This window comes from Aplidium turbinatum, chromosome 4, assembly GCF_918807975.1.
Source record: "Aplidium turbinatum chromosome 4, kaAplTurb1.1, whole genome shotgun sequence".
Classification (NCBI taxonomy): domain Eukaryota; kingdom Metazoa; phylum Chordata; class Ascidiacea; order Aplousobranchia; family Polyclinidae; genus Aplidium; species Aplidium turbinatum.
In genome coordinates this window covers 46,935,295-46,962,947 of record NC_137475.1, presented here as the reverse complement: position 1 = coordinate 46,962,947, position 27,653 = coordinate 46,935,295, and the positions used below count along the sequence as shown (strand labels likewise).

At 36.6% G+C, this 27,653-nt stretch overlaps 2 protein-coding genes across 3 annotated transcripts in view; both read left to right on the top strand.

Annotated features, from left to right (window-relative positions):
* The window catches only part of LOC145769511 (uncharacterized), a 54,888-nt gene that overhangs the window by 14,707 nt on the left and 12,528 nt on the right, over positions 1-27,653 (top strand). The gene's annotated exons all lie outside the window — the stretch shown is intronic.
* Positions 25,640-27,196, top strand: LOC145768278 (uncharacterized). The gene is made up of 4 exons (XM_082579757.1): positions 25,640-25,667; positions 26,020-26,207; positions 26,507-26,636; positions 26,924-27,196. Exons 1-4 carry the CDS (start codon positions 25,640-25,642, stop codon positions 27,055-27,057), a joined length of 480 nt encoding a protein of 159 aa, XP_082435883.1. The 3' UTR covers positions 27,058-27,196.

The window sequence follows — 27,653 nt, the reverse complement described above, 5'->3', positions numbered from 1 at the left end:
TTCTGTCAACTATAAAATAAACTGACGTCGCTAACCTCAGCGTCAATAAATTGTTGACGCCGTTAATTGACGCCGCCAAATTGACGGCGTCAACGTACAACACTGTATGTTTGTCAAAAAATGCTTGCAAACTGAATTTTTCATAACTTCACTATCATTCGATGTGTGTTGATCCAGAATTGTGGTACATTTCATTTTGAATCTTGAAAAGTAAAATTAACCTTTCTTACATCGTCTCAACATTGCCAGACTCAAGTTGAACAAATTTAGCACAAAGCAGCAGCCCAGGCTGCAAAAGTTGGATTTTATACCATTTCAACGTTTAGCTACATTGAAAAGTATCATAAAGAAGCTTTTTTTTCTGATTTTAAAACATTTTGGCAGGTTGAAATGAAAGCTACACTCTATGAAATGAAACACCTGACAAAAAAGCTGACAGGAAATCGTGGTACATATACTTATAACCCAGCCAGTAAACCAACCACTTTCAACAATGATTTTACGTCTGCAGACTTTGAACCAATGTAAAAGGGACCAATTTTGCTGGCTGGGAAAGTTTGTGATAAGCTAGAGTTTTTTCAACCAGAAAATCAATCTGCAAACTTTGAATCAATGTAAAAAATTTGATTTGCTGGCTGGGATCCCGCCGACTAGAAAAGGCGTGTTCTAAAAGCTTTTTTGTGACATATGTTTTCAGAATACACAAACTAAGCATTTGTTTTGAAAACAAATAATTACAATGTAAAATAAAAGCATTTGACTATATGCAATTGTGCATGCCAATTTTCTCAAATATGCGTTATTTAGCAACTGAATTATAAACAATTCACAAGAGCGGGCTAAAATGGCCACATCTTGTGCTTTTCGAGTGTCTTTGAAACGAATAACAGACAGGGTTAATGTCTCCACAGACAAATTTAGCAACTGCGTGTCTACATAGATCAATTCAGCGAATTCGTGTCTGAACTGACCAATTCAGCGAATTCGCATCGGAACTTACCAATCCAGCGAATTCGTGTCTGAACTGAAAATTCAACGAATTCGTGTTTGAACTGACCTATTCAGCGAGTTTGTGTTTGAACAGACCAATTCAGAGAATTCTGGTTTGAACTGAGAATTCAGCTAATTCGTGTCTGAACAGACCAATTCAACGAATTCGTGTCTGAAGTGACCAATTCAACGAATTCGTGTCTGAACTAACCAATTCAACGAAGTCGTGTCTAAACTAAACAATACAACGAATTCGTGTCTGAACTGACCAATCCAACGAATTCGTGTCTGAACTAACCAATTCAACGAATTCGTGTCTGAACTAACCAATTCAACGAATTCGTGTCTGAACTGACCAATTCAACGAATTCGTGTCTGAACTGACTAATTCAACGAATTCGTGTCTGAACAGACCAATTCAGAGAATTCTGGTTTGAACTGAGAATTCAGCGAATTCGTGTCTGAACAGACCAATTCAACGAATTCGTGTCTGAAGTGACCAATTCAACGAATTCGTGTCTGAACTAACCAATTCAACGAAGTCGTGTCTAAACTAAACAATTCAACGAATTCGTGTCTGAACTGACCAATCCAACGAATTCGTGTCTGAACTAACCAATTCAACGAATTCGTGTCTGAACTAACCAATTCAACGAATTTGTGTCTGAACTGACCAATTCAACGAATTCGTGTCTGAACTGACTAATTCAAAGAATTCGTGTCTGAACTAACCAATTCAACGAATTCGTGTCTGAACTGACCAATTCAACGAATTCGTGTCTGAACTGACTAATTTAACGAATTCGTGTCTGAACTGACCATTTCAACAAATTCGTGTCTGAACTGACCAAATCAGCAAATTCGTGCTTGAACTGACCAATTCAACGAATTCGTGTCTGAACTGACCAATTCAACGAATTCGTGTCTGAACTAACCAACTCAACGAATTCGTGTCTGAACTGACCAATTTAACGAATTCGTGTCTGAACTGACCAAATCAGCAAATTCGTTTGTGAACTGACCAATTTATCGAATTCGTGCCTAAACTAATAAGTTCAGCGAATTCGTGTGTGCATTGACCAATTCAGCGAATTTGTGTCTAAACTGATCAATTTAGAGAATTCGTGTTTGAACTAACCAATTCAGAGAATTCGTGTCTGAACTAACCAATTCAGCAAATTCGTATATAAACTAACCAATTCAACGAATTCGTGTCTCAACTAACCAGTTCAAGCGAATTCGTGTCTCAACTAACCACTTCAGCATATTCGTGTCTGAACTGACCAATAGGGTGGCTCGTTTTTGAACTTTTTTTTAAATTCTCTTGGGGTAGTGGGGAAATGGTGCCAATGAGTGATAAAACTCTCATGACAAAATTTGAGATTTGTAAAAAATTGTCTTCAGCCACCTCATGGGGACCAAAAATCGAAAAATGGGGTCAAAAACGCAATTTTTTTCAAAAATATTTTTAGTTTAGGTCAATAAAATATTGTTTAGATATATCTAATTAACCTAAGAAAAAAAATTGGATGAACTGACCAATTCAGCGAATTCGCATCCGAACTTACCAATCCAGCGAATTCGTGTCTGAACTGAAAATTCAACAAATTCGTGTTTGAAATGACCTATTCAGCGAATTCGTGTCTGAACTGAAAATTCAACGAATTCGTGTTTGAAATGACCTATTCAGCGAATTTGTGTTTGAACTAACCAATTCAGAGAATTCTAGTTTAAACTGAGAATTCAGCGAATTCGTGTCTGACCTGACCAATTCAGCGAATTCGTGTCTGAACTAACCAATTCAACGAATTCGTGTCTGAACTGACCAATTCAACGAATTCGTTTCTGAACTAACCAATTCAACGAATTTGTGTCTGAACTAACCAGTTCAAGCAAATTCGTGTCTGAACTGACCAATTCAACGAATTCGTGTCTGAACTGACCAATTCAACGAATTCGTGTCTGAACTAACCAATTCAACGAATTCGTGTCTGAACTAACCAACTCAACGAATTCGTGTCTGAACTGACCAATTCAACGAATTCGTGTCTGAACTGACCAAATCAGCAAATTCGTTGGTGAACTAACCAATTCATCGAATTCGTGCCTAAACTAATAAGTTCAGCGAATTCGTGTGTGCATTGACCAATTCAGCGAATTTGTGTCTAAACTGATCAATTTAGAGAATTCGTGTTTGAACTAACCAATTCAGAGAATTCGTGTCTGAACTAACCAATTCAGCAAATTCGTATATAAACTAACCAATTCCATGAATTCGTGTCTCAACTAACCAGTTCAAGCGAATTCGTGTCTCAACTAACCAATTCAGCATATTCGTGTCTGAACTGACCAATAGGGTGGCTCGTTTTTGAACTTTTTTTTTAAATTTTCTTGGGGTAGTGGGGAAATGGTGCCAATGAGTGATAAAACTCTCATGACAAAATTTGAGATTCGTAAAAAATTGTCTTCAGCCTCCTCATGGGGCCCAAAGATCGAAAAATGGGGTCAAAAACGCAATTTTTGTCAAAAATATTTTTAGTTTGGGTCAATTAAATATTGTTTAGATATATCTAATTAACCTAAGAAAAAAAATTGGAGTCATTTAAACTATTCCTTCAGCTTCCTCACATCTTCTGAAGATTTCCATTTTGCTGAAAATTTTGCATTTTTGTTTGTGGTTACATGATACATAATAGACCTTTCCTGCAGCCAACCAATGAAGCGTGACGTTGAAAACAAACCACTTCAAGAATTGAAATCGTAGCAGTGAAGCACAGTTTTTGAACGTTTTGATCGAACAATCGCGCATTTTAGTCATACATTTTGTACTAAAAGTACTTTTTTGACTGAGTACTGCAATTGAGTTATTTATTTGTAGAAAAAAAATTGAATTTTTCTATAGGGCCTTAGCCCATGGGCCTAACTACCGCCGGCACAGCGCTATAGCCAACTGCACGGGACCACTGAACGAAAGGACCTCGCATTGATAAATTTTGTTTTAAAATATTTCAGTAACAACTAAAATAGGTAGCATAAACGTGTTATCATTTCATTTAAAATCTACACTTATAGTTTCTTCATGCAGCTTTTCCGTTTATTACTTGATGTTTCTGTCCTAGCTTACTCTATGGTTTTGGTCACTCCAGGTGTCTAGCCACTTAATGTTTGTGTATGGTTCAGCTTCTGGTATTCTTATGGAACTAATATATTGACACAAAATGAGACAGCATAGGGCTATGTATTTTTGGCATTTATTACTTTCTGTCGAAATAGGAATAATCTCATCACAAGTTTGCAACACACACGTAGGCTATTCATTTTAAATTGGATTACAGCGCAAGTTGAATCCCCAATACCATACTTTTTGGTCAGGCAAATACAATTTTATTAACCCTTACGAGGTTGGGCTCCCTGGAGTCTTGCTCAGTTTGGGGGGGGCTGTCGATTCTTCTTATGCTTTAGGAGTGATATCTCTGTTATTTTTTAAGGTACGGCTTCAAACTTTGGGATTCACTTTGTAAAATTATTCACGCTGAGCATATCCGAAAATTAAACCTATGTGAATTTTAGAACTGCTCATAGACGTTGAAATGTTGAGGTGACTTATGACTTTTGGATTATTTTGCGATTAAAGCAATTGTAGCGTGAGTTTACACATTATTTTTTGGTAGAGTAATGAAGAACATGCATTGCCATGTTGTGATTAAATTTTTTTTACATAATCTCAATTTGAATCTATATTTTTTATGCAAAATAATAACTTTTCCCACGCTCAAAATAAAGCTCGCTTCTTGACTAAAAGAACAATGCTTCATCAATTACATGCGGTAATGAGATTTCTGAACGCGTGTCACACCAATTTGGATTATGATCTTGTGACCTCGGTTCCAAGAACAGCAACTCCTACGCTTTATTAACAAATGTAGACCAGCTGAAGAAGCAGGGTGGCGTTTATCAAATACTATTATGTAATCCACGAAACGAATGGAAGATCATGCAACAAAAAAAGCGGTTTAAATGCAATGTATTGTAGTTGCAACAGCGTCTCTCAATGTAAGTTCAATGTGAACTCGGCTACATACAAGGCTAGTACTAGGAGTAAGATTACCCGATAAAGTCGATGATGCTTTACATAAACAGAAGTCAGAAAGAAATTCAAAATAAAACAGTTACGGTTCATTAATTAACAGAACGTCACAACGCTTTTCATCAAAAGGAAAATCTGTAATGCCTCGGGTCATTTTCTTGTGGATTCAATAAGCTCTCTAAGATTCATATGCCACACACTAAAATCCAAACAATATTTAGATTTATTCAAAGTAGTATTTATTATGCGTCAAATCATTGTGAACCTGGAGAAATACTTTACAAAGAATTAGCTGCCTTTTTTTTTTGCCTAATGGGCGTTTATGCGATAAAAATGTCAGTTTGGCAGCAAAATATTGATAAGTATTTTGATTTGGTTACAGCAATACCGGACTGCAGCAATTGGCACAAGGCTCTTGCAGCAACGTTTTTCAACTTGATTCAATGGTAAAGCAACCTGTGTTCTGTCAGGTTATGTACACACAAATTCAGAAATATTTAAGAATATGCAATGAGGCACATTGAAATTACAAGTGGCTGCACATTTACAGTTCGATAATACGAGAAATTGAATACAACGCTAATACAATCATTTCGACGTGGATTCAACATTGCAAGACGATGTAAACATGCGCGGGTTTGCAATTAGATTACTTCTCTTCTGTCCTTGTTTGTATAAAAGTCATAAAATCAGTCGTTGTATCCGTGCTAAAATTCAGCTATGCTCAAACCGCATTATATTGATATTTTCTAAATAGAAAATGGATTTATAAAATATGAATACAATACTGTTTCAGCATATAAAAATGCTGAATTTTACATCGAGTATTACGATTAGTTTTATGACCCACTTTTTATACAAAAAAGGATAGATGATTTTGATAAGCAATCTAATTGCAAAACCGCACATGTTTACAAGTATTCAACGTCTTGATATGTTGAATCAACGTAAAAATAGCTATCTGTCTAATAAAAGGAAAAAAGGAAAATCTCTCATTGAGCTCCGCGTTTTATTTAGGCTGTGGTTGAAGCCAAAGTTTATAAAACCGCAATCATTCAAATAGTTTATTCTGCGCAAAAGCAAACTTGACATACTCGTATGGAATGTGCAGGGCATAAAGGCTTTTCACAGCATTGACATTGGCCACGGTTTTTTGGTAGTTTATTTTTTGTGGCTTTGGCACCTTCTCAATAAGCAAACGCAGTAGTTGTCCACCGTGGGGACTTCGCTTTGCACGTGAATGAACCAACCCATCCTTTGGTCGATGATATCGGTGCCACCCTTTGTGAAGTCGTAAAGCTTATACAAGCCTGGCTTCTTTTTGCCGTCATCCTTGGTAATCCCCAATAGAGGTTGCATGGTCGTCAACATCAACACATTCCGCATGCCAGAATTCTTCGTTTTTACTACATAAGAATGTAGGCTGAGATCAGCCTCACTCGTCTGCCAATAAATTTCGTACGAAGATTTCTCCCTACCACTCACTTGCTTCACTTCCAGGGGTATTCCTCTACGTATAGCGTTGAGGGTTCCAGCTGACGTTATACCCCTGTCAAGCAACCACTGCGCGAGTGGTATGGAGGTGTAAAAGCGGTCATACAAAATATTCCGACCTTGAAGGTCACCGTGTTGTTCCAGGCTCATCACCATTCCTTTTACCAGTTCTTCTGCACCACGAACGTAAAAACTAAATGGCTCTTCCTTCGGTTTACCTGAATAGACCGATGCCGCAAATGTGTATGGGAATCTGCTGGCGTTTACCGACTTGAACAGAAGGCCATATTTCGCAGGCTTGTTTGGATTATATTGCTTGAAGGCAATTTGTGTCCTCATGGGGTATAGCGTTTTGTCCAACGACAAGTAGTCACCTGGAATGACATGTTTGCCGCAGTTTTCGTTAAACATTTCGAAAACGACTCGAAATGCGGCCAACCGGTCATTCTTCCAACGTTGCGGCCTAGTATTTTGGTCGTCGAGCGAAATGTTCGAAAATAAAAATTTAAAGCGGTTCTTGCTCATTGTTGCACTAAACACGGGATGTCCTTGCATTTGATTGAACAATACATCCGTGGAATGACCAGCCTGTCCTAAAAGCCCCCGAAAATACTCCAATTCAACAAAGGCCAGCATCTCCTCGTTGTTGGTTGGGCCAAAATAGCAGTACCTGCTGTCATCTAAAATTCTCTCTGGCAATTGAGAAATGAGTGTGGCAATTTTTCTATTTGTTTCTTGAACAATAATGTTCAAAATGTTTAAAGAAAAAAATAGTTCCCATGCTTGCCGAGGGGTCTTGACTTTTTTGGCTTCTTCTCTAACACCAATCGGGCCAGATATAATGTTAGCCCGGCCCCTTCTCCCATTGTGCACCGGTCTCGCATTAGACCAAGTAATGCTGACGCCGCCCTCTTGTCTGTTCTTTGGCTTTTCTACAAAAGTTGTATAAGACTTCAGTGTGTCAGGAAAACTCAACAGCATCGTAGTTGTTCATGTCGAGATAGGAATCTATGCTGTTCACCAGTCTTTTCGATGTTATAATCCGTCCTGATGGCGCAAACTCCGGTTGAACATCGCCCATGGAAGGTAACTGGTCGTCAATCTCGATCGGAATCGCTGTTGCGGAAGTTGACGGAGAAGAATCCGCTTCTTCATCTGAATCGGAGTGCCATAAATCCTCCAAATCATCCGCCTGGCTTGCGTCGTCAGAATCCAGTAAAACATGTTGCAATATTTCTTCAGCACTGAATCCTTGCCTTGCCATGTTTTATTTAAAAGTGAAAAGGACGTAATTTTTTTAATAATGTCGTTGAAATACTAAAGAAAATGTATAATGAAACAAATTGTTAGTCCCATAGAAACTAGTTAGAAAAAAACTGTTACACAGAATTATAAAAATCGAGAATAAATCAAAACTTTGCAATATAATAAATTGTCAGACCGTTGTTAAAAATTGTGAAGTGCACTTTACATATTTACTGATGATGAAACTATATGAATGCTATGGTTATCTATGGTGATTCAGATTAGCTTTTTGAGCAATGCTTCACGTTTATGATAAACTACACGTAGAAGGGAAATCCAACAGGCGTTTGCACAATATCGTCGTTTAGCGACGTAGATTCGACGAAAGCGGCGTAATAATTAGTAGGCCTACCTGGTATCAATATTGGCTGTTTCTGCAATGTTGCGTTATGACCATGAACGCCACGTGGCTTGAAAAACAACATTATAACGCTGAATGAAACCATGTGCATGAAACTGATAATCTATCTAATAAAATTATCTCTGATGTAAATTCAACGATTGGGCAATGGTATGTCTCAACAAAATTACCAAATATTCCATCATTTTGACGGCTAGAATGCATTGTTGAACCTAAACCGAAAAATATAGATGCGCTGTTCATTCATAATTTTTGATATTTGTTTATATGTTTAGTGAAAATAAGCTGTCATTCTTGTTATTATATTGAAAACGAAAAGAGCAGTTTGCAAAACGTCTATATTACCATGAATGCGGTTTCATCTATTTTGATTGTCCCTTGCTGTAGGCCTACTCAGGCAAGTTGTAATTATCACAATCTAACTTTTCCAAACTGTGAGCACTATATCTCGATGCGCATTTGTGTATTGTGAGAAAATTTTGATGGTGTCCAAAAATCAAATACTATTTACAAAATAACTCGGTCTCTTACAATATCCTCATATGTCACATCAACAAATACTTTCCTGACTTACCAATAGGCCTAACTAAGGTAATAAAGAAACATTCTACTAACGGACAGTTCAGTGATAAAAAAAATCCAAAAGTTTGATATTTCTTGCAAATGCAAACAATATAAGTTTTTCATAAAAAGATGAAGTTCAATAGCATTACAAGAATTCCATCACCATAATTCAAAAAGAACCTTTCCATTACTTGGGTTGACCCTTGCGATTACCCCGCATATGGGTTATGTTATGTACCACTATAGTTCACCGTACTGCCGATTGCCTAAAGCATGAAAAAAGTTGCATCTGTCTGCGGTTATAAGTTATATTTTTTTCTAAATTCAACTAAAACAGCTATTCGCATTATGAAACAGTTGGATAAGTGCCATAAATCAAACTATGGAATAAGTTTGTATCTCTATAAAAACGCCTGCCTGCAAAATGATACCATGTTCATAAAAATTACTAGATGTACATAACGCAATATACTTTATGATATTATATTTTCTGATTATACATTTCCAGTCCTTGTCACAGACTGCATAATGCTTACTCATTCACTTTCAATGTAACTGAAAGTAGTTGTTAGATAAAACCTATATATCACACGTGCTATCAAGTAAAAGCGTTCTATTTTACATTGATTGGATTGGCTCAATATGAGATGGCTACTTCTAAACTACACTTATGAAGGCAGAGTCTGCAATTACTTTTGCAGGTGTTACCTACAATAAATAATGCGATTAATCGAATACAATTCTCACACAACTCGTGAATATGTCTAGTCAATCAGCGCTGACATAATGCTGGATGATGCATTATTGTTTATTGAATAATTTAGTAAATATGCGTAACTTCATTTGTTTGTCATTGTGAGACGAAACTAGGAAGAATGGAAATAGAAATGGATAAAATAAAGGTATTTTTATTCAATGTAAACGCGCTGCCGCGTGTCATTATCTAACTAAAATATCTCTCGCCGCTAGCCTATGTCGATTCATCGTTTTCTGACGTCACGTCCATTCGATAATAAACGATTTCTTTCATGCATTCTCAGTTCAGTTTGGCAGTTACCCGCCTTTCCGTCGATTCAACGTTGCAAGACGTCGCATAAGTTCATATCTTTAGTTTGGTAAACGGAGATAAGATTTCATTGTGACATTGCTATGCAAACTTATATTTCACATGAGACAACTTGACAAGTAAATACACAAGTTTTCACAATTTATGACGAGTTATAGCACATGGAAATGTTACGCTACAATTGCTTTGCGAGGTACTGCATCGCGGTTTAGTTTATCAGTGACAGTGAACCTGGTACAAGAAGCCTCGAATATATTGATTCAACTAAGCTGCATCACGTATAAACGTGGTGGAACGATCGTCCTTTTCACAAAAGCGTGATGTTCTGGTTTATCCTACACAAATGAGAAGCGTATTGCATTTCAAATCTTTACATGTCGACTTGGAAATAAATGTTTACAAGTATATGTGAGAAGCTTTGGGAACATCGACGCCTTTTCTGCTTTTGATAGTGTGTCGGACAAAAGGAAAGATTTGAAACCAAAATCATAATATGTTACAGAGCAGCTTCTATAGTAGGCAATAACGTTGTAGCCTATGCTTTGTTTGATTGAAAGGACATAATTGTCTGCGAAAAACTATTCTCGCTCTAGATGCATTGGCACCAAGTCTTATGTTTAATTTTACGCAATTTCAACCGCAAGCGACGGTAACTCATCGTATCAAAGTTGAAGCTTTTCTTGTATCGACGTCGCTTATAAGCCGTGGTGAGAACAAAAGGTCCACGCATGCTGTCAATTTCCTTCACGCTGTGAAGCAGTTAGGATTAACGAGACATGGGCCAAATTAATTACTTTCATCCAGCTGGTGGGAAAATTTTGAACAATAAAATATGAAATATTTCAGAGGATGTGCTGAGAAATGCCTTATATCTCTCAATTTATAACCTTCATTCGCTCAAAATTTCAGCTCAATAGAGGTGAATGAAAGTTAGGAAAAGTCAAGAAATCTCATAGTCGCAGCCTCAGTGGTTTTAGAGATACAACTGTTGATGCAAAAAAGTTGAATTGACAGCCCCCCCCCAACCTTCAAACAGTTAAAATTATTAGCCTACTCACTGTTGTCTAAAATTTTAGCAAACTTTTTAACATTATAAAACTTTAATTAAGTACAAACAATTAATAGTAATATAGCGACTGCATGGTTGAGTGGTGAAAACGTTTGCGCGATGTTCGCAAAGGACGTTGGTTCGACACCGCTCCAGAGTTTGCGGCTGTGTCTCGGCAAAGATACTAAACAAACAAATAATTGAAATCCTTCTGTGGTCGGAAAAAAAGATTAAAAATTAGCTTCGATTTCATATCTAAAGTAATCACCAAACTTGTGCAGAAATTCAGTTTTTATTGGATGAGTTTGGGCAACTGCGAAGTGTGTGCCCATAGGCTATAGCCTACGTCTTTATCAATAGGTTGACCCGTTAGGCAATTGAGCTAAAAGCGGTCAAAACAAGGTATAAGCTTATAGTAACAATAAATGTTTGTCAGCAGCTATTGTAGCAAGAATTGACAACGATAGACACCGGTGTTTCGTGGTGTGTAGCTTATGCGAGCTTTACATGCGTAATTTCTACGTTGTATAATTGCCTAAGCACAGAAACAAATGGAGGCCTCATAATTGTATCGGAACCCCAAATGACAAAGTTTGTAGTTATGTAACCACAAACAAAAATGCGAAATTTTCAGCAAAATGAAAATTTTCAGAAACTGAAGGAATAGTTCAAATGACTTCAATTTTTTTCTTTAGGTTATTTAGATATATCTAAACAATATTGTATCTACCCAAACTAAAAATATTTTTGAAAAAATTTGCGTTTTTGACCCCATTTTTTTATTTTTGGGCCCCATGAGGAGGCTGAGGACAATTTTTTACGAATCTCAAATTTTGTCATGATTGTTTTATCACTCATTGGCACCATTTCCCCACTACCCCAAGTAAATTTAAAAAAAAAGTTTAAAAACGAGCCACCCTACTGACCAATTCAGCGAATTCGTGCCTGAACTAACCAATTCAGCAGATTCGTGTCTGAAGTGACCAATTCAGCGAAATGTGTCTGAACTGAGAATTCAACGAATTCGTGCTTAAACTGACCAATTCAGCGAATTCGTGTCTGAACAGACCAATCCAACGAATTAGTGTCTGAACTGACCAATTCAGCGAATTCGTGTCTGAACTGACCAATTCAGCGAAATGTGTCTGAACTGAGAATTCAACGAATTCGTGCTTAAACTGACCAATTCAGCGAATTCGTGTCTGAACAGACCAATCCAACGAATTCGTGTCTGAACTGACCAATTCAGCGAGTTCGTGTCTGAACTAACCAATTCAACGAATTCGTGTCTGAATTGAACAATTCAACGAATTCGTGTCTGAACTGAGCAATCCAGCGAATTCGTGTTTGAACTGACCAATTCAGCGAATTCGTTTCTGAACTGACCAATTCAGCGAATTCGTGTCGGAAGTGACCAATCCAGCAAATTCGTGTCTGAACTGACCAATTCAACGAATTCATGTCTGAACTGACAAATTCAGCGGATTCGTGTCGGAAGTGACCAATCCAGCAAATTCGTGTCTGAACTGACCAATTCAGCGAGTTCGTGTCTGAACAGACCAATTCAACAAATTCGTGTCTGAACTGACAAATTCAGCGAATTTGTTTCTGAACAGACCATTTCAGAGAATTGGTGTCTGAACTGACCAATTCAGCGAATTCATGTCTGAACTGACCAATTCAACGAATTCATGTCTGAACTGACCAATTCAACGAATTCGTGTCTGAACTAACCAATTCAGCAAATTCGTGTCTGAACTGACAAATCCAGCGAATTCGTTTCCAAACTGAGAATTCAGCGAATTCATGTCTGAACTGACCATTTCAGAGAATTCGTGTCTGAACTAACCAATTCAACAAATTCGTGTCTAAACTGACGAATCCAGCAAACTTGCTTCCGAACTGAGAATTCAGCGAAATCGTGTCTGAACTGACCATTTCAGAGAATTCGTGTCTGAACTGAACAATTCAGCGAATTCTTGTCTGAACTGACCAGTTCAGTGAATCCGTTGCTAATCTGAAAAGTCCAGCGAATTCTTTTCCGAACTGAGAATTCAGCGAATTTGTGTCTGAACTAACCATTTCAGCAAATTCGTGTCTGCACTGATGAGTCTAGCGAATATGTGTCTGAACTGAGAATTCAACGAATTCGTGTTTGAACTGACCAATATTCAGAGAATTCGTGTCTCAAATAACCAATTCAGCTCATTCGTGTCTGAACTAACCATTTCAACGAATTCGTGTTTGAACTGACTTATTCAGCTGAATGGTTCAGTGAACTTTCATTTAATGGTTCAGTGAACTGTTTCAGTGTGTGGTTCACTGAACAGGTAAGAACTTCAGCTGGATGTTTCAGTGAAATTCATTGAACTGACCACTTCAGCGAATTCGTGTTTGAAATAACCAATTCAGTGAATTCGTGTCAGAACTGAGAATTCAGCGAATTCGTGTCTGAACTGACCAAATCAGCGAATTCGTGTTTGATTTGACCAATTCAGCGAATTCGTGTCTGAACTGACCAATTCAGTGAATTCGTGTCTGAACTGACCAATTCAGCCAATTCGTGTTTGAACTGACCAGTTCAGAAAATTTTGCTAACCGTTTTAAGACTGGGGCTGGCATAATCTGCCCGCGCCAATTTCAAACCATAGTATTTTAATGGGAATTCGTGCTATTAACCCTATTTCCTGTGGGGTGTTGGGTCGGTGGGGACTTGGTACTTTTCAAAGCAATATCATTAAAGAACTACGCGATCCACAGCTTTGAAATTTCTTGACTTTTCCTAAAAATTATTCAAGTATTTATTCCGCTATAAATGATGTTGCTATTGTCTATAGTTTTAGAGATATGGCATGATTTTCATAACATACTCTGACATTTTAGCTAGCTAGTAGCTAGACCTTTTGTTTTCAAATTATACGGATTAATAGGATTACTGAACGCAGCCGTGCGTGGAACTGCGACGCAGATATCTCATGAGTTGGTTTTGTTGTAAAGCTTTCAACCGTAATGAATCCGCCTTTTGTTTGCAAACTCGAGTTTTGAGTTGCTTTGATTAATCTTTTAATTACATCTGAGTTGCTTTGAATTTTTCAGAGAGCATCCAATAAGCTATGCTAAAAAAAATGTAATTTTACGTTGTTTTCTATGGCGAATACATTTTGTTTCTAACTTATCCCATTAAAAGCCGCCACAAGTTCCCATTGCTCTTTTTAGGAAATATTTCAGCCACAAAGTTGTATTGCCATAACTTTTGAAGTAGTTTAAAAAAATTTGACGATTTTTACTTTTTTGATGCATTTTTTTGTTTACCTTTTAACCCTATCTGGTATTCGTCTCAAAGACGCGCGAAAAGCACGAGACGTGACCATTTGGCCACGCCCTGATTATTGGTTTATAATTCAGCCGCTAAATATCGCACATTTGAGAAAATTGGCATGCACATAGTTAAATGCTTTTATTTTATATTTTAATTATTTGTTTTTAAAACAAATGTTTAGTTTGTGCATTCTGAAAACATATGTTGCAAAAAAGCTCTAAAAACGCGAATTTTGCTGGCATTTAGTCATTTTATGTCCGATTTTGTTCGTTCGAATTTTAATTTTAACGATTTGTGAACATTCAACAACAATATTTTGAAACTAATTATTTTTTCCTGCAATAAATGCAGTATTTTTCATATTCATACTACATCAAGCGGTTTTGAGGTTATTGTGATGAATTGCTTCTCCGCAGGTGGTCATGGCTGCTTAGCATCGTAGTATCTCTCATGATAAACCAAGATGAATGAAAGCATAAAATAGTTGTAGCGATCCCAGCCAGCAAATCATTTTTTTCACATTGATTCAACGTTGGCACATTGATTTTCTGGTTGAAATAACTCTAGTTTATCACATTCTTTCCCAGCCAGCAAAATTGGTCCTTTTTACATTTATTTAACGTCTGCAGACGTCGAATCATTGTTGAAAGTGGTTGATTTACTGGCTGGGTTAGAAGTATAGGTAACACGATTTCCAGTCAGCTGTTTTGTCAGGTGTTTCATTTCATAACATAGAGTGTAGCTTTCATTTCAACCTGCCAAAATGTTTTAGAATCAAAGGGAAAAAAAGCTTCTTTTTGATACTTTTCAATGTAGCTAAACGTTGAAACGATATAAAAGCCAACTTTTCTGCCTGGGTTGCCTGCTTTTTGCTAAATTTTCCAGATAGCAAAAGCCGTCATTTTTCAGACGTTGAATCAATATGAAAATGACGGGTTTTTCTGTCTGGGTTGTTTAACTTGAGTCTGGCAATGTCGAGACAATGTTTTCTAGAATCAAAATGAAATGTGCCACAATTCTGGATCAACACACATCGAATGATCGTTGAGTTATGAAAAATTCAGTTTAGCGAAACACAATGCTTGCTGTTCTGTCGTGAGCAGTCAGCCGTCAGGTAGTGCTGACGCCAGGAATATCGCTCTTTCTCAACTGCACATGTCATGAATGGCAATAACATACATAGTTTCAACATGTGCTTTGTGCAAAAAGGCATGTTGCATTTGAAGCAACGATGAGAAACTTTGCCGAGATTATTTCTTTTTTTGGAATAACCTGTTCCTCTGATGTCGTCTACACATATGGTACAAAACGCTTTGTGGATGGCTGTGGTTGATGATTCGGTTGTGATTAGCTCTGTTTTGTTTTTTTCAGGAGTAGCAAAGTGTAAATACTAAACTAAAGTAACGGATCATTACTAGTTGCCAAAGTTTGCTTTTCATGTTGTGAACACGTTTTATCTTTGTAAAAACTGGTCAACTTCACTTGCCTTGCAATGACGCAACAAAAACTGCCTGAATTGAGATAAAACGATAAATTGTACTATGTGTCCCATTGCGTTTCGTTCTTAGTTTTAATGTGTGATTGATGACTTGACTCGCGGTTGATTGCGGCCACTGTGTATACAATAGCAGAGGCGATGAGTCATTTCGATGCCGATTACCAAAATCTAGGAATTTAGACAAAATTTCTGAACAATGCTTATTTGTGACAAAATGCTTATTGTGAACCACATAGTGTTCCAAAAATAACCAAATTAGGTTTGAACGATGCTCAAATGATAAAAAGTAAAAGTCAAGAAATATCAGCGTTTTAGGAAAATTCCTTCTGTATAAAATTTCAAAACTAGTGAAGGGCGTGGCCATTTGACCACGTCTGATAACAGGTCGAGTTAAAAGGACACCGGCTACATAGTCAAATGTAAATCTCGCGATACCTTCACATAAGAAGGTGTTTGTTTCGGTAGAAATTTGTCAGATCTTTCTTGAAGGACGTTTCAAAGTTATTGTATGAACTTTGAACATATTATATTCACGGTAACCATCGGCGTAGCTAATGGGAGGGTGCCCCCCCCATTAGGCAGTCCCCCCCCCCGGTAGGAAGCTTGTAGCGGCAGAATATTTTTAAACCTAAACGAAAAAGCATAGTAAAAATATTTTTGAAACGGATTTGGCTCGAATTCTATTTGCTAGTTCCTACTTCACGCGTTCAGGGGTGCAAAATCATGGTCCGCCGCGGGCGGCACAAACCATAGCGATACCCCACTGACAGTCGTTGGCTCCAGCTTGTGACCGAGCATTGGTTTCGTCAATAAATCGAATTTGGTTTTGGATGGTGATGTCATATATGGCTTTGGAGGCCAATCTATGATGGAAAAGACGTGGGCAAAAGTCACATTGTATGGGGGGTATGGATTGTGTGGAGGGAGTGACGTGGTAGTTTTAGCTTTTCTAGTGTTCGTTTTTCTCGGGCTTTTTGTATCCTTTTTTTTAAAAACTTCCCTGCCTTCCTTAGATCTTTTTCTCCAGAGTAATCTGTCACTAGCAAGGTTTTCCCATGAATCCAGATCAATGTTTGCATGGTTGAGGGAGACTTTCAGCTGATCTTTGTATCTCATTTTTTGTCTTCTGGAGGGAGGGGGTTTCCTGTCTCTAGTTGTCCCTCTTCGTTGTCCCTCTCATGACATGTCCTGTCCAGCGAAGGCAGTGTTGCAATATGGTGGCTTCTGAACTGGGCAACCTAGCGCGATCAAGGAGTGCATCTTTGGTGAGACAATTGTCCCAACGAGTGCCTAGCATATGACCCAGTTTCTTTCTTCTGCTGAAAATTTTCAAGACGTTTGATGTCACGGCGGTATAATGTCCAGGTTTCACAAGCATACAGAAGAGTGGATAGAACGACTGCCTGGAGGACCATAATTTTGTGCGGATAAATATAGCATGATTGTTGAAAACACGATGGTTTAGTCTTCCATAGGCGCAATGTGCTGCTTTTACACGATGTTCAATATCCTTTGACAGTGTTACAAACAACCAAAAAAATGTGGCCATGTGGCCGGTGTCCTTTTAAAAGGCAACAATAAATATAAAGCAAAATAAACAAATAAAAGAAGCAAAACCTTACACAAATTAAAGTGTAGTAGGAAGCACAATATTATAAAGTGTCAAACTATGAAGAAACATAATTCATGTCTATTACCAATAGGCAGTAAAACATGCATGTTCCTCCTCACTTCAATTCATCGGGCTCTTCTCATTTTTCAACAATTTTCAAACTTTCACAAAATTCAGAAAAAGTACGTTGTTCGCAAATATTTATCAACACCTTCCAAAACAGACCCTAAACAACTACTAGCAAGTCCAAAATGATTCAATCAAAATAAGATGATGCAATACTGATGCATTCAAAACGATGTCCTTTTAAAAGGACACCGACCGTAAATGGGTTATAACAAGAAGCAGTAGGAAAATTCTTGACAAAACTCTGTTTATCTCATAAAACAAACAAACTGATGTGGTAAGTTTCTTGATTTCTTGTCGGAAAGCAAGGAGTGCATTCTTGACCCGCCAATAAAATTTTGCATGTACCTGTACACTTATATTCACATGAATATTTATGGATGTTGTGAAAATGTTTTATGAAAACGAGAGATTGATGGATACTGAAAAGAACTTGACACAGACTATCTAAACTGCTTGGCTTTAGTGGAAAAACACGCGCAGCTAAATTACTGTGCTTTGACAAGCATTGTGCATATTGTATCATCACTGAATCTTTACCTAAATGGTAATTTTGCAGTTACTTGAGAGTTTACAAAATTATTTTTTTATCCGAGGATTGAAAAGTTTTGATCTATCTCAGCAGAAACACTATTAGGACCAACTCAATAATTTCAAACTTTTCATTCAAATGTTGGTCTTCAAAAGCTTATTTTCACAAAGCGGTGTAGGCCTATATCTTTTTCTCCATAAATTTGGACGTTTGTGTCATTTGGAGCAAAGTTGTTTGTTGGGTTGAAAGAATCTGAAATCAAAGCCTCGTTTTTGTAACGTATCGTAACGTAATCTATCAGTCAGCACTTTTGTGCCTTTTTGTTTTCGAATATATTTTCGTGACAAAAGATAGGCTTTTGTAATAACGCCATCAACCATAGAGTTGTATTCTCTGACTGCATCTCAAACGCTATACCATACTCAGCAATTTTTCTAAAGCATTGTTACACAAAATGCATCTCTGACAAAATAAGGAAAATATGTTGAATTGAATTATATTTTATACAGATCGTTTTCCTTGTCCTTGAAAAAAAGAAAGAACGATTTTTATCGTTTGGCATAAAAATATGTATATTGAGGTTCACCTTGGTTTGCATAATGAAAATTACCCCAAAGAATTGCTTGAAGTGATTTTCGCAGCTATTTGATCCTTCGCGATGATATCAATTATAGTTTCTATCAGATGAAACCTGTTCAAACTATTTTTTTTTAAAACTATGGTTCATTCAAGAATATAATACTTTGTAAATATAGCTTACTTTATTTTTGTGTTTTTACTTCGGTTTTTTTCACAAACAAGACTTTACACAAAACAAGTTATTTGCAACGTGAGTTGATTGACCATAGTAGCCTAAATGGACCAGAAAGCTGTGGCCAAAACTTGATTACTTTTTATCAAAATGTTTGCACATTGGAAACAGCAATCAGTTTGTTTCAAATCAGCAAATCACTTTTTGTCATTGGTTCAACGTCTGCAGACGTCTAAACTAATATACGACAAATTGGTTTTCTGGGTCTTCGGTTCGGAAAAACATCATTATGATGTATTGTGACGTGGTCTATCAGCCAGCAGTAGTTTATGCGTCTTTTGTTTTTGGATGTGTGTCAATTACAAAAGATGGCTTTTGCAGTAACGCCATCAACCGCAAACTGCATCTAAAATGCTATTTCAAAATTTGAACAGAAAGAAATCTTCTAATGCGTAATAAATAACTTGACACAAAATGCATGTCCAACAAATTAGAAAAAAAATGTAAAAAACGTTATTTTGCAAATCTAGTTAACAACATGAAAAAAAACACTTCAATCATTTTGACACAAACGTGCATTTTTAAAATATCAATAACCTTCAATTTTGCCCAAGGAAAAAGTCAACACTTTAGTGATTTTTTTTTTTTTACGACAATAGCACTCGGCCTGAAAAAGTTTTTTTTCTATTTTTTGTATCGTTATGCCACGACTTTGAGTTTGTCACTCAGAACGGGAGTTCCATTTGGCAAACGACCTCTTCTAGAGCCTACCAACACGATTTGACTAAACGATTATTATTACTACATTTTGTCACAACTGTTTGCAAAATTGTTTCATTCAAAGTGATCATTGTTGGTAATTATTGAAACATATCACTTTGGAATGCATCGTGACATAGTTTATCAGTCAGGAGTTTTAGACGCTCTTTGTTTTTGGAGTGCATGATGGCCTAAAATGGAACAAGCTCCTATCGAAGCAAGTCACTACCTTTGGATAGGTTGTTGTTCAAATACCACGTGACACCATTAGGCTACCTTACTTTTCTGTATTCAACCGCTACCCAGACAGCAAATCAGACACTTTTTACATCGATTCAACCTCTTTAGACGTTGAAATAATGTTAAAAACGAATAAATAGCTTCCTGAGATGTGCTATGAAATACAAAGTGTTTCTTGATCATGCATAACCAAATTCGACAGTGTAAATGTGAAAAAAAATTTGCTTGATTTAGTTCCAATATCAAGTAATGACAGTACGTTTGAAAAAGTGTAGACTATAAATATGTGGCTCAAAAAGAACTTGAAATAGTTTTTTTGCGGTGCTTTTGTCTCATTCTCTGCAAATGTTGAAACAAACCCAGACAGCCACTTAATCTGGTGCTGATCGTATTTTAACCGGGCATGGTCGGGCGTGAACAGAAAATGCTGATGCCAGATCAAAACCGCCTCTGGTCTGGACATGGTAGCACGAACAACGGATGCGGACGTCTGAACAGATCTGGCAATGATCTGTTTCACATTGGAAATAGCCTAGCCTACTGATGAGCAAAACATGGCAAAATGTATTTGAAACAGGTGAACCGCTGGTAATTTAAATCATAACACAGCAGAAATACTTCAGTTTAATGGTTTTAGATCGATAAGTCAATAAGTTAGAAAATCAAAACTAATGGATATATCAACAAATAAAAATGTAAAATATAAATTTGTGATGACAGGTTGAAACTTGGAAAATCACTATTGTTGGTTTTGTCGCTGTCTGATTGGTGTGTGATTTTGAGTTAGTTTTTTAAATAAAAATGTGATGAGCAGGGAAGGCAAAGCAAGGCAAAGAAGCCGATTTTCGTGGCCATCTTCAAAGATACAAAGTCACAGCCGCGTGCTCATCACGTGATACTCCAAATACACGCGGTTAAATTGCACACGTTTGTGACGTTTGTATTGCGCAACAAATCAGAAAGCACATTAGAAAACTTCCATTTTGTTGAAAACTCTATAGAAACTTTTCAGTTTTAAAGCGATTTCCGTAGTTTAAGCAGAAGTTTTAAGTAAGTTTCTGTTTTGCAAAAAGGTAAGCCTGGTTTTATGTGTGTGATCAGTGAATGAAAAGCCTATCTGTAGGCTACGCTACAGTAAGTGAAATTGGATATTACACTTCAGAATGTACTAGGCTAATTCTTCTGTAGGTCGTGAAGTTACAGAAACAAGCGTTCAGACAATCTTAGTTGAAAAAGAAAAAATTAAATATTAGCTACAAGCATCACCGTGTCATCGTTATTGACAAAATGCAACTTGTTGTCACCAGGCCAAATTTAAAGTACAGAATAGGTTTATTTTAATACTTGCTGGAAGTGCGCTGCAAGTTTGGTAAAAACACCAGAGATGGAACACAAAGGTGAATCATACTGGACAAATCGCCGAATTTTGTGAGATAAAACAAATGCACACATTCAAGCAGTTTCTGAATGTTTAAATAGTGAAGCCTCTTTTAAATCTATTATTGATGGTTTTCAATCTTCTCAAGGTGTACACATTGTCTTAACTCTTATATGTGGACTTTTTATAACGACTTTCTGTACTATGTAGGCTATAGGCTCTTCCATTAATTTGACTTTCGAACGGTAGGGTGAGTGCGTGCTTTTATATAGGCCAACTATTAGCAGAGTTGGTGTACAAGTCCCCCCCCTGGTAAATCATGACAAAGACAGGAATCGACCAAACATATAGGGTGAAACTACTTTACCTTTGCTTTACTGTTCACACACTTCAATCCACATGTTTTGGTCAATTCCTGTATTGATGATTTACCAGGTGGGGGGGGGGACTTGTACACCAGCTCCCTATTAACATATAAAAAGGTAGCCTACTGATTTTCTGTACCAGTAAGTAGAAGTTGTATTGGTATTGGTGAAAAGATTGGTGTCAGTGCACTGGTAAGACTATATTATATGTGTTTCATGCTATTTTACATTTGAAGCGTTTAGAACGAAAAGTGACTAAGTCACATTTTCACTCGAATTGAGTTAAGTACAAAAACGTATTGCTTTCATTGTCCTTTGTCACCAGACACAAAAATATTTTGGTATAAAGGTTGCTAAGCCATCATTTTCGAATACAGGTTTTGAGCGGAAAGGTAATTTTTTTTTCTAAAAGTAGCTAAGTCCGTTCTGACCAATAGCGTCGAGTCATTTAACCACGTGACATGATTTTTATTTTGCTTTTTGATCGGGTTCCATTTTAGAGGATATAAAGTCATTAGCTGGTTACCGGTTATTTAGACTGGGACACTGCCTCTGGTTTAGGTAGGGTAGGTGAAGGATTAGGATCATTGGTAGTGTTAAAAACGGCAGTGTTTTTATCAGCTTTTTATTGTAGATATTTTGCAAGTAAGGATCAAATACCAGTAGTATTTATAGGCCTACTGCTTTCGAATCAAATTCAGCAGTCCACAGGTCCAGTTTGCAAGAAGTTTAGCAGTGCAGACTTCAATATTCATTGGACATAATTAGGCTATTCGATGGAGTGTTGGTGCCAGCAGATAACGAAATGAAGTAGCCTACACTTAACCTAAGATTAAGTAGCCTATTAGATTGGACTATTATTTTTATAACTTATTCTGTAAAGGTCCTAGCCTATCTACCAGTCTTCTTTAGTTCTATACTACACTACTAATGAAGAGAAGAAGGTTTTGAGAGTGTACCCAATTATTATTATGTAGTCTAGTAGGCCTAACCCAATTATTATTCTACTGTACATTGCCAATGAAGGTGGGCAAGTCTCTGTACTTTACCTGTTTTTCACCCCATTAATTACCAGTAACAGTTATTATGTGCTACCAGCCTAATTTTTTCAAGATATTTCTAACCCAAAATAATTCTTTGCAGATTATTCCAATGTCATATTAGTACGAGGTTTGAAGAAATATACTTAAATAGCTTACTTTACAGTAGCATCTGGAGTAAGAGATGGCAAATTCTGTTAGGCCTATAGAACACTTAAAAGTGCTTAAGTCCATCATTTGTGTCTAAAAGTGCCTAAGTCCACCAATTTTGAAGAAAAGCGCATGTCCAAAAAAGAATATTATCAATATTTTTTGATAAGTTCAACTAAAAAATCAATTAATAGTGCAATCAGAACTAGGTTGGGGTTGTAGACACTGACATATGGTAAAAACAAAAAAATCTTTTAAATCTTGATTTTACAATGCAATTGAAAACTGTACATGTCAATATCTCCTTACTATAGTATTTTGTGACTTAGTCACTTTTCGTTCTAAACGCTTCATTTCCTTTAAACTCTACTGATTTAGGTATCTGTAAGGTGTCTAGATTGTCTGGTTCTCTACGTATTGCTTTGTTCGCAGACATACAGTGTATTGTGATATTACCTGTAAAAAGCTATTTTGTTGTTATTCCTGTTTTGCATGGTCCGCCCCGTTAGCTCAGTGGTTGCGCGTCCAGCTCAAGAGCACGCGGCGCAAGTTCGACTTTCGGGGTGTGCGCTTGAGTAACGCATTTCAGGACTGCTCTCCATTAAACGGCACCTAGTGAATGGAATAATTCCTCGGCAACAATCAGAAAACTTCACTCTGCCAATCTCGGTAACCGGCCCTGCGTCAAGAGCCTCTGCAAGTATGCGAAACTACCAGGAATAAACCATCAAGGCTTTGTCAGTCCGAGGATAAAGATTCAAAACCAGCAACCAACCAAATGGGTTTTGGATCAAATCTAAAAGTATTGTCCAATTCTGGAAGAAAATACTTTTAAGCTCTTTCAACAGTCTTGAGAAGTGTCAATAACCAGAGGTTTAATAACGCTTGATTCCACGCCATTGTTAGCCAAAAACTTTTCAGTAAATGAGAATATTTTGAATAAATTATTTTCAATGTTTTGTTTCTAGATGTTTAATTTTTTGATGAACGCTCCAACTTTAGATTTCCATGTAAAAACATAAATGTTTTTCTCCTTGGAAGGACAAATTAAATTCGTTCCCCCTTTTCAGGCAAACCTGACAAATTCCTGTATTGCACCAGTCTTGGTTGATTTTGTCTCAGTTGATTTTTCTTTCAAAGATTTCTGTGTTTACTGATTTCTTGGTTTATTAAGGTGCATCAATTATTGTAAAATATTTTGTGGTATTACCGTATCTTGTTTCTTATGTTTTTTCACTTTAAATTTTACATCAGTTTCTTATTGTTTTGCAATGACATCGTTGCACGTTTTGTTGTTATTTTTGGGACGTGATGTTGCTTTCCATTTGGATGTTTACCTCCATTTTTTGACAAATTATTTTGTTGCAGGTAGCCTAGTAAAAAATTATTTTACATTGTTAGTAATCTGTGTGTTTGTAATTACAAAGTATGGATACACTGAAGCTTGAAACATATGTAGTGGTTGAGTACGCTGACAAACAAAGTATGTCAGTTATTCCTTCGCAGTGGATGAAAAGTCCATATGAAGCTTGTTGGCCTCCATACTTCAATTCAAAACATAGCCATAATGCTGCCAAAAAAAAGAAGCTCTTGCTGATTTGGAAGATTTTTGCAGTAAAAGAATGGTTTAGAACAAGTACGGTAAGTCATTGTGTTGCAGTATTTATATCAATAGGCTGAGATATTATACAAAATGCCGATACTAAAGGGAAAGAATCTGGTGGCACAAGTGGCTGCTATTTTACTTTGTACAATTAAGCTGAGTACGGTATGTTATGTTGTTTTACCACGTTTTGTACCAACATGTTTAATGATTTCATATCACAGGTGATTGGAGTGCTGCAAACAAAAAATGCACCATCTGGAGGTTACTTCAAATATTGAATCAAGTGATGATGATAATAGAGGGTGCTTTAAACGGGCTTAAAGGTAAATACAGTTTATTATGAAACCATTTTGATCATGTGTGTAAAATGACTTCATACTGGTGTTATCTATATGTATAGTATATTGTATGCATATATCTGTTTGAATAAGTGTGCACTCGATGATTGGTTTGGCCAGAAATCAAAAGTTGTTTTAACTTTTCTATCAGATTTCATTGCTATATTCTTTATAGCAAGTGTTTTATCCAGTGCACTTTGACTGGTCTGATAGGACTTTGAGGTCAAAACATTGTCGCTGTTTGCAGTTATTCTTATGTCTTAATGACCTTTAAGGTGCATCATAAAAGAATGATATCTTTGATTATTGTTTTGTGTGTAAATTGTTTTTCTCTGAATAGTCCATGATATTGTTTCAAAAATGTGGATAAATTGTATTGAAGGACTAAAGGTCTTCAACAAAGTCACAGTGGTATGACAGAAGCTCATCATCAAGTTTGTCACCGCACTCACAACTAAGTCTTTCAAAACATAAGAAACATAAAAAACTAGAAAAGCTTCAAATAAACATCAGTTTTGGAAAGCTTTGATAAAGCAAACCAACTCCCGATTCCTCCTGCTGTGCAAAGCACACATTCCAGTGTGTATTATTATTATCTTAATTATCAGTCTTACTGGACCTGTTAGCTTTTATTGTGGGTTTACTGCCAATATTCAGACTTTTATACATTTGTACACCGCATTGCATAAAGCTTTCTTGTTGACATACACTTTTGGGTGACAATTTTAATTTCAATATTCTTATACTGAACTGCACGACACCAAAGTATCATGTAGATTATTAGTGTTGTGGTATTTATGTATATTTCTAGCTCCAAATTCTTTCCAAGAGTATAATGCTGAAGTGAACTGTAGCTTGGAATATGAGCATACTCTGAAGAAACGTTCAAGTTGTGCTCCAATGCAAACTACTCCAAGTGGCAACAGGATGATTTCTTTTCAGAACTTGAGCCTATTTTTAGTACGTATATGAAAGTGATTCATTGATTTGAAGTTTTTGTGGAGCATACAATGTATGTTGGCGGAATGGCCCGTTTCGGTAAGTCCGATTCGGTGAGTCCGATCCCTTAACGGGGGATTTTTTCAATTTTTTTTTTTAATTGTCTGGTACCGTAACCTAATTATCATTGCCGTTTTAGGATTAGGGATTAGGGTTAGAGGTTAGGAACTCACCGAATCGGACTCACCGAATAGTAGCAGACCCGTATGTTGGACTATGCTTCTTACTTTTTGTTGTTACCTTGTGTTAGTCATGATTGCACATATATAGTGAATCAGTTAAACGAGTGTGGTTATTTGTACAAATTTTAGTTAAGTGTGAAGCTCATTGTTGTTTTAGGTGAATCCCATTTATGGCAATGTGTTCTTTACGTTAATGTTATCTTTTTCAGCTCGGATATTCAAAGTTCTTGAACAAATTCAAGCACAACAACGGTGCTTAAAAAGACTGATTTCTGAAAAAACAAAGGAAAAGAGCAGTGAAGAATTTCCAATGTTTCAAAATTTGCCAATTTATTCTCAAGAACAACTTTGTGATATAGAAAGAAAGTTACTGGATGGAAAGTTCCAAGCATCTATGGTGAGTAGTTGATTACCCTCACTTGACAAGTTTATTGTTTGCAGAGTCACAAATTTATTCATTGATCATTCACATACATTAATAATAAAAGTTTTCATCATCAACAAAGTTGTTTCTCCTGGTTGGATTTTACAGGTTGCTATTTTGATCTATGATGTTTGACACAAGATACTTTTTCACGTGATTGCTAAACTGCCAGCTTTTCGTCATTGTCTATTTCCACATGTCGTTGTAAAAGTGCATGCAGGTTAACGATATAGCATAAGAATTGAGTAACAGCAGAGACTAATTTTTTGCAGGTTGCTTATTTGTTGGGCTTCAGCGGTAGAAGTTTGCCTGAAACGACAAGGAGAATGCTCAAGGAAACTATGGGCAATGAATTGGCGAAGTTTTATTACTTGAGTGGCAAGGGGCATCACGGAAAAAAAGGTTTCAAGCAACTTCGATTGTATAAAGTTACTTTTGGTGAGTTGAAAATGGTAGCTTATTTGTCATCACGTTTCTGAGTAGTTATTACTAAAATTATCTACTATATGTACTGTAGTATATATTGTTGCATAAGCTGAGAATCAAGTTTTTCAATTTAACATTTATTATTAATTTTTTTAATATTGCTTTTAAACGTTTTGTTTGCTGCAGTAGCACAGCTTTTAACGTACCCTCCTTTATAAGGAAAAATCAATCTTTTTCTAATGTAAAAAGTTTACATTTTACAGCTACCATTAGAGAAATATATTCCGAGGCAAAAGAAACGGACTTTCGTGCAAGTGTGGTGCATTGGCTCGATGGAGCAAAAGACAGGGATGGTGGTCGGAAAATGCGACAAGCTGACGATTCAATAAAATTGTGAAGAAATCGTAATCTGCGTTTCATCGATTTGAAATGACTTGCGTTTATTTCTTAAAGTCAAACAGAAAGTGAAAACAACGTAAAATGTTGACTTTCTGAAATATCTGTTTGTTACACGTTCAATAGACCTTCAAACTCGTGCTCAGATTTGGTTTGTGTAGGCTACTTTTAGGAAAAAGTGAATTACTTCCCAATCACAATGGGCTCGAAATAAAAAAAGTGTTGTGCATTACAGATCATCTTCTCAATTTCGAAAAAAGGAATTTGCTTTTTCACAACTCTCCTGTGTGTATTCCTTTATGTCCCCTGATGTTATGTTTATACCATGTTGTTGTGACTGCTAAATGATCGGATGTTCACTTCTATTGTGATTTGTTATATTTTTTGTAATAAACAAATCATTGAATTCGATGGCATTGTTTGATTGATTTGTCAGTTATATATGTTTAATTTCTGTCTGAATGTCGCGTCAACGGATGACAGATCATCTGATCTGAAATAAAATTATGCCAGCTCTGGTTAATAGTGGTGAGCCCGATAGGGCGTGTTCAATTTTGCCCGATCGTGGCTAGATCTTGCCCCGATGTTCATGCCCGA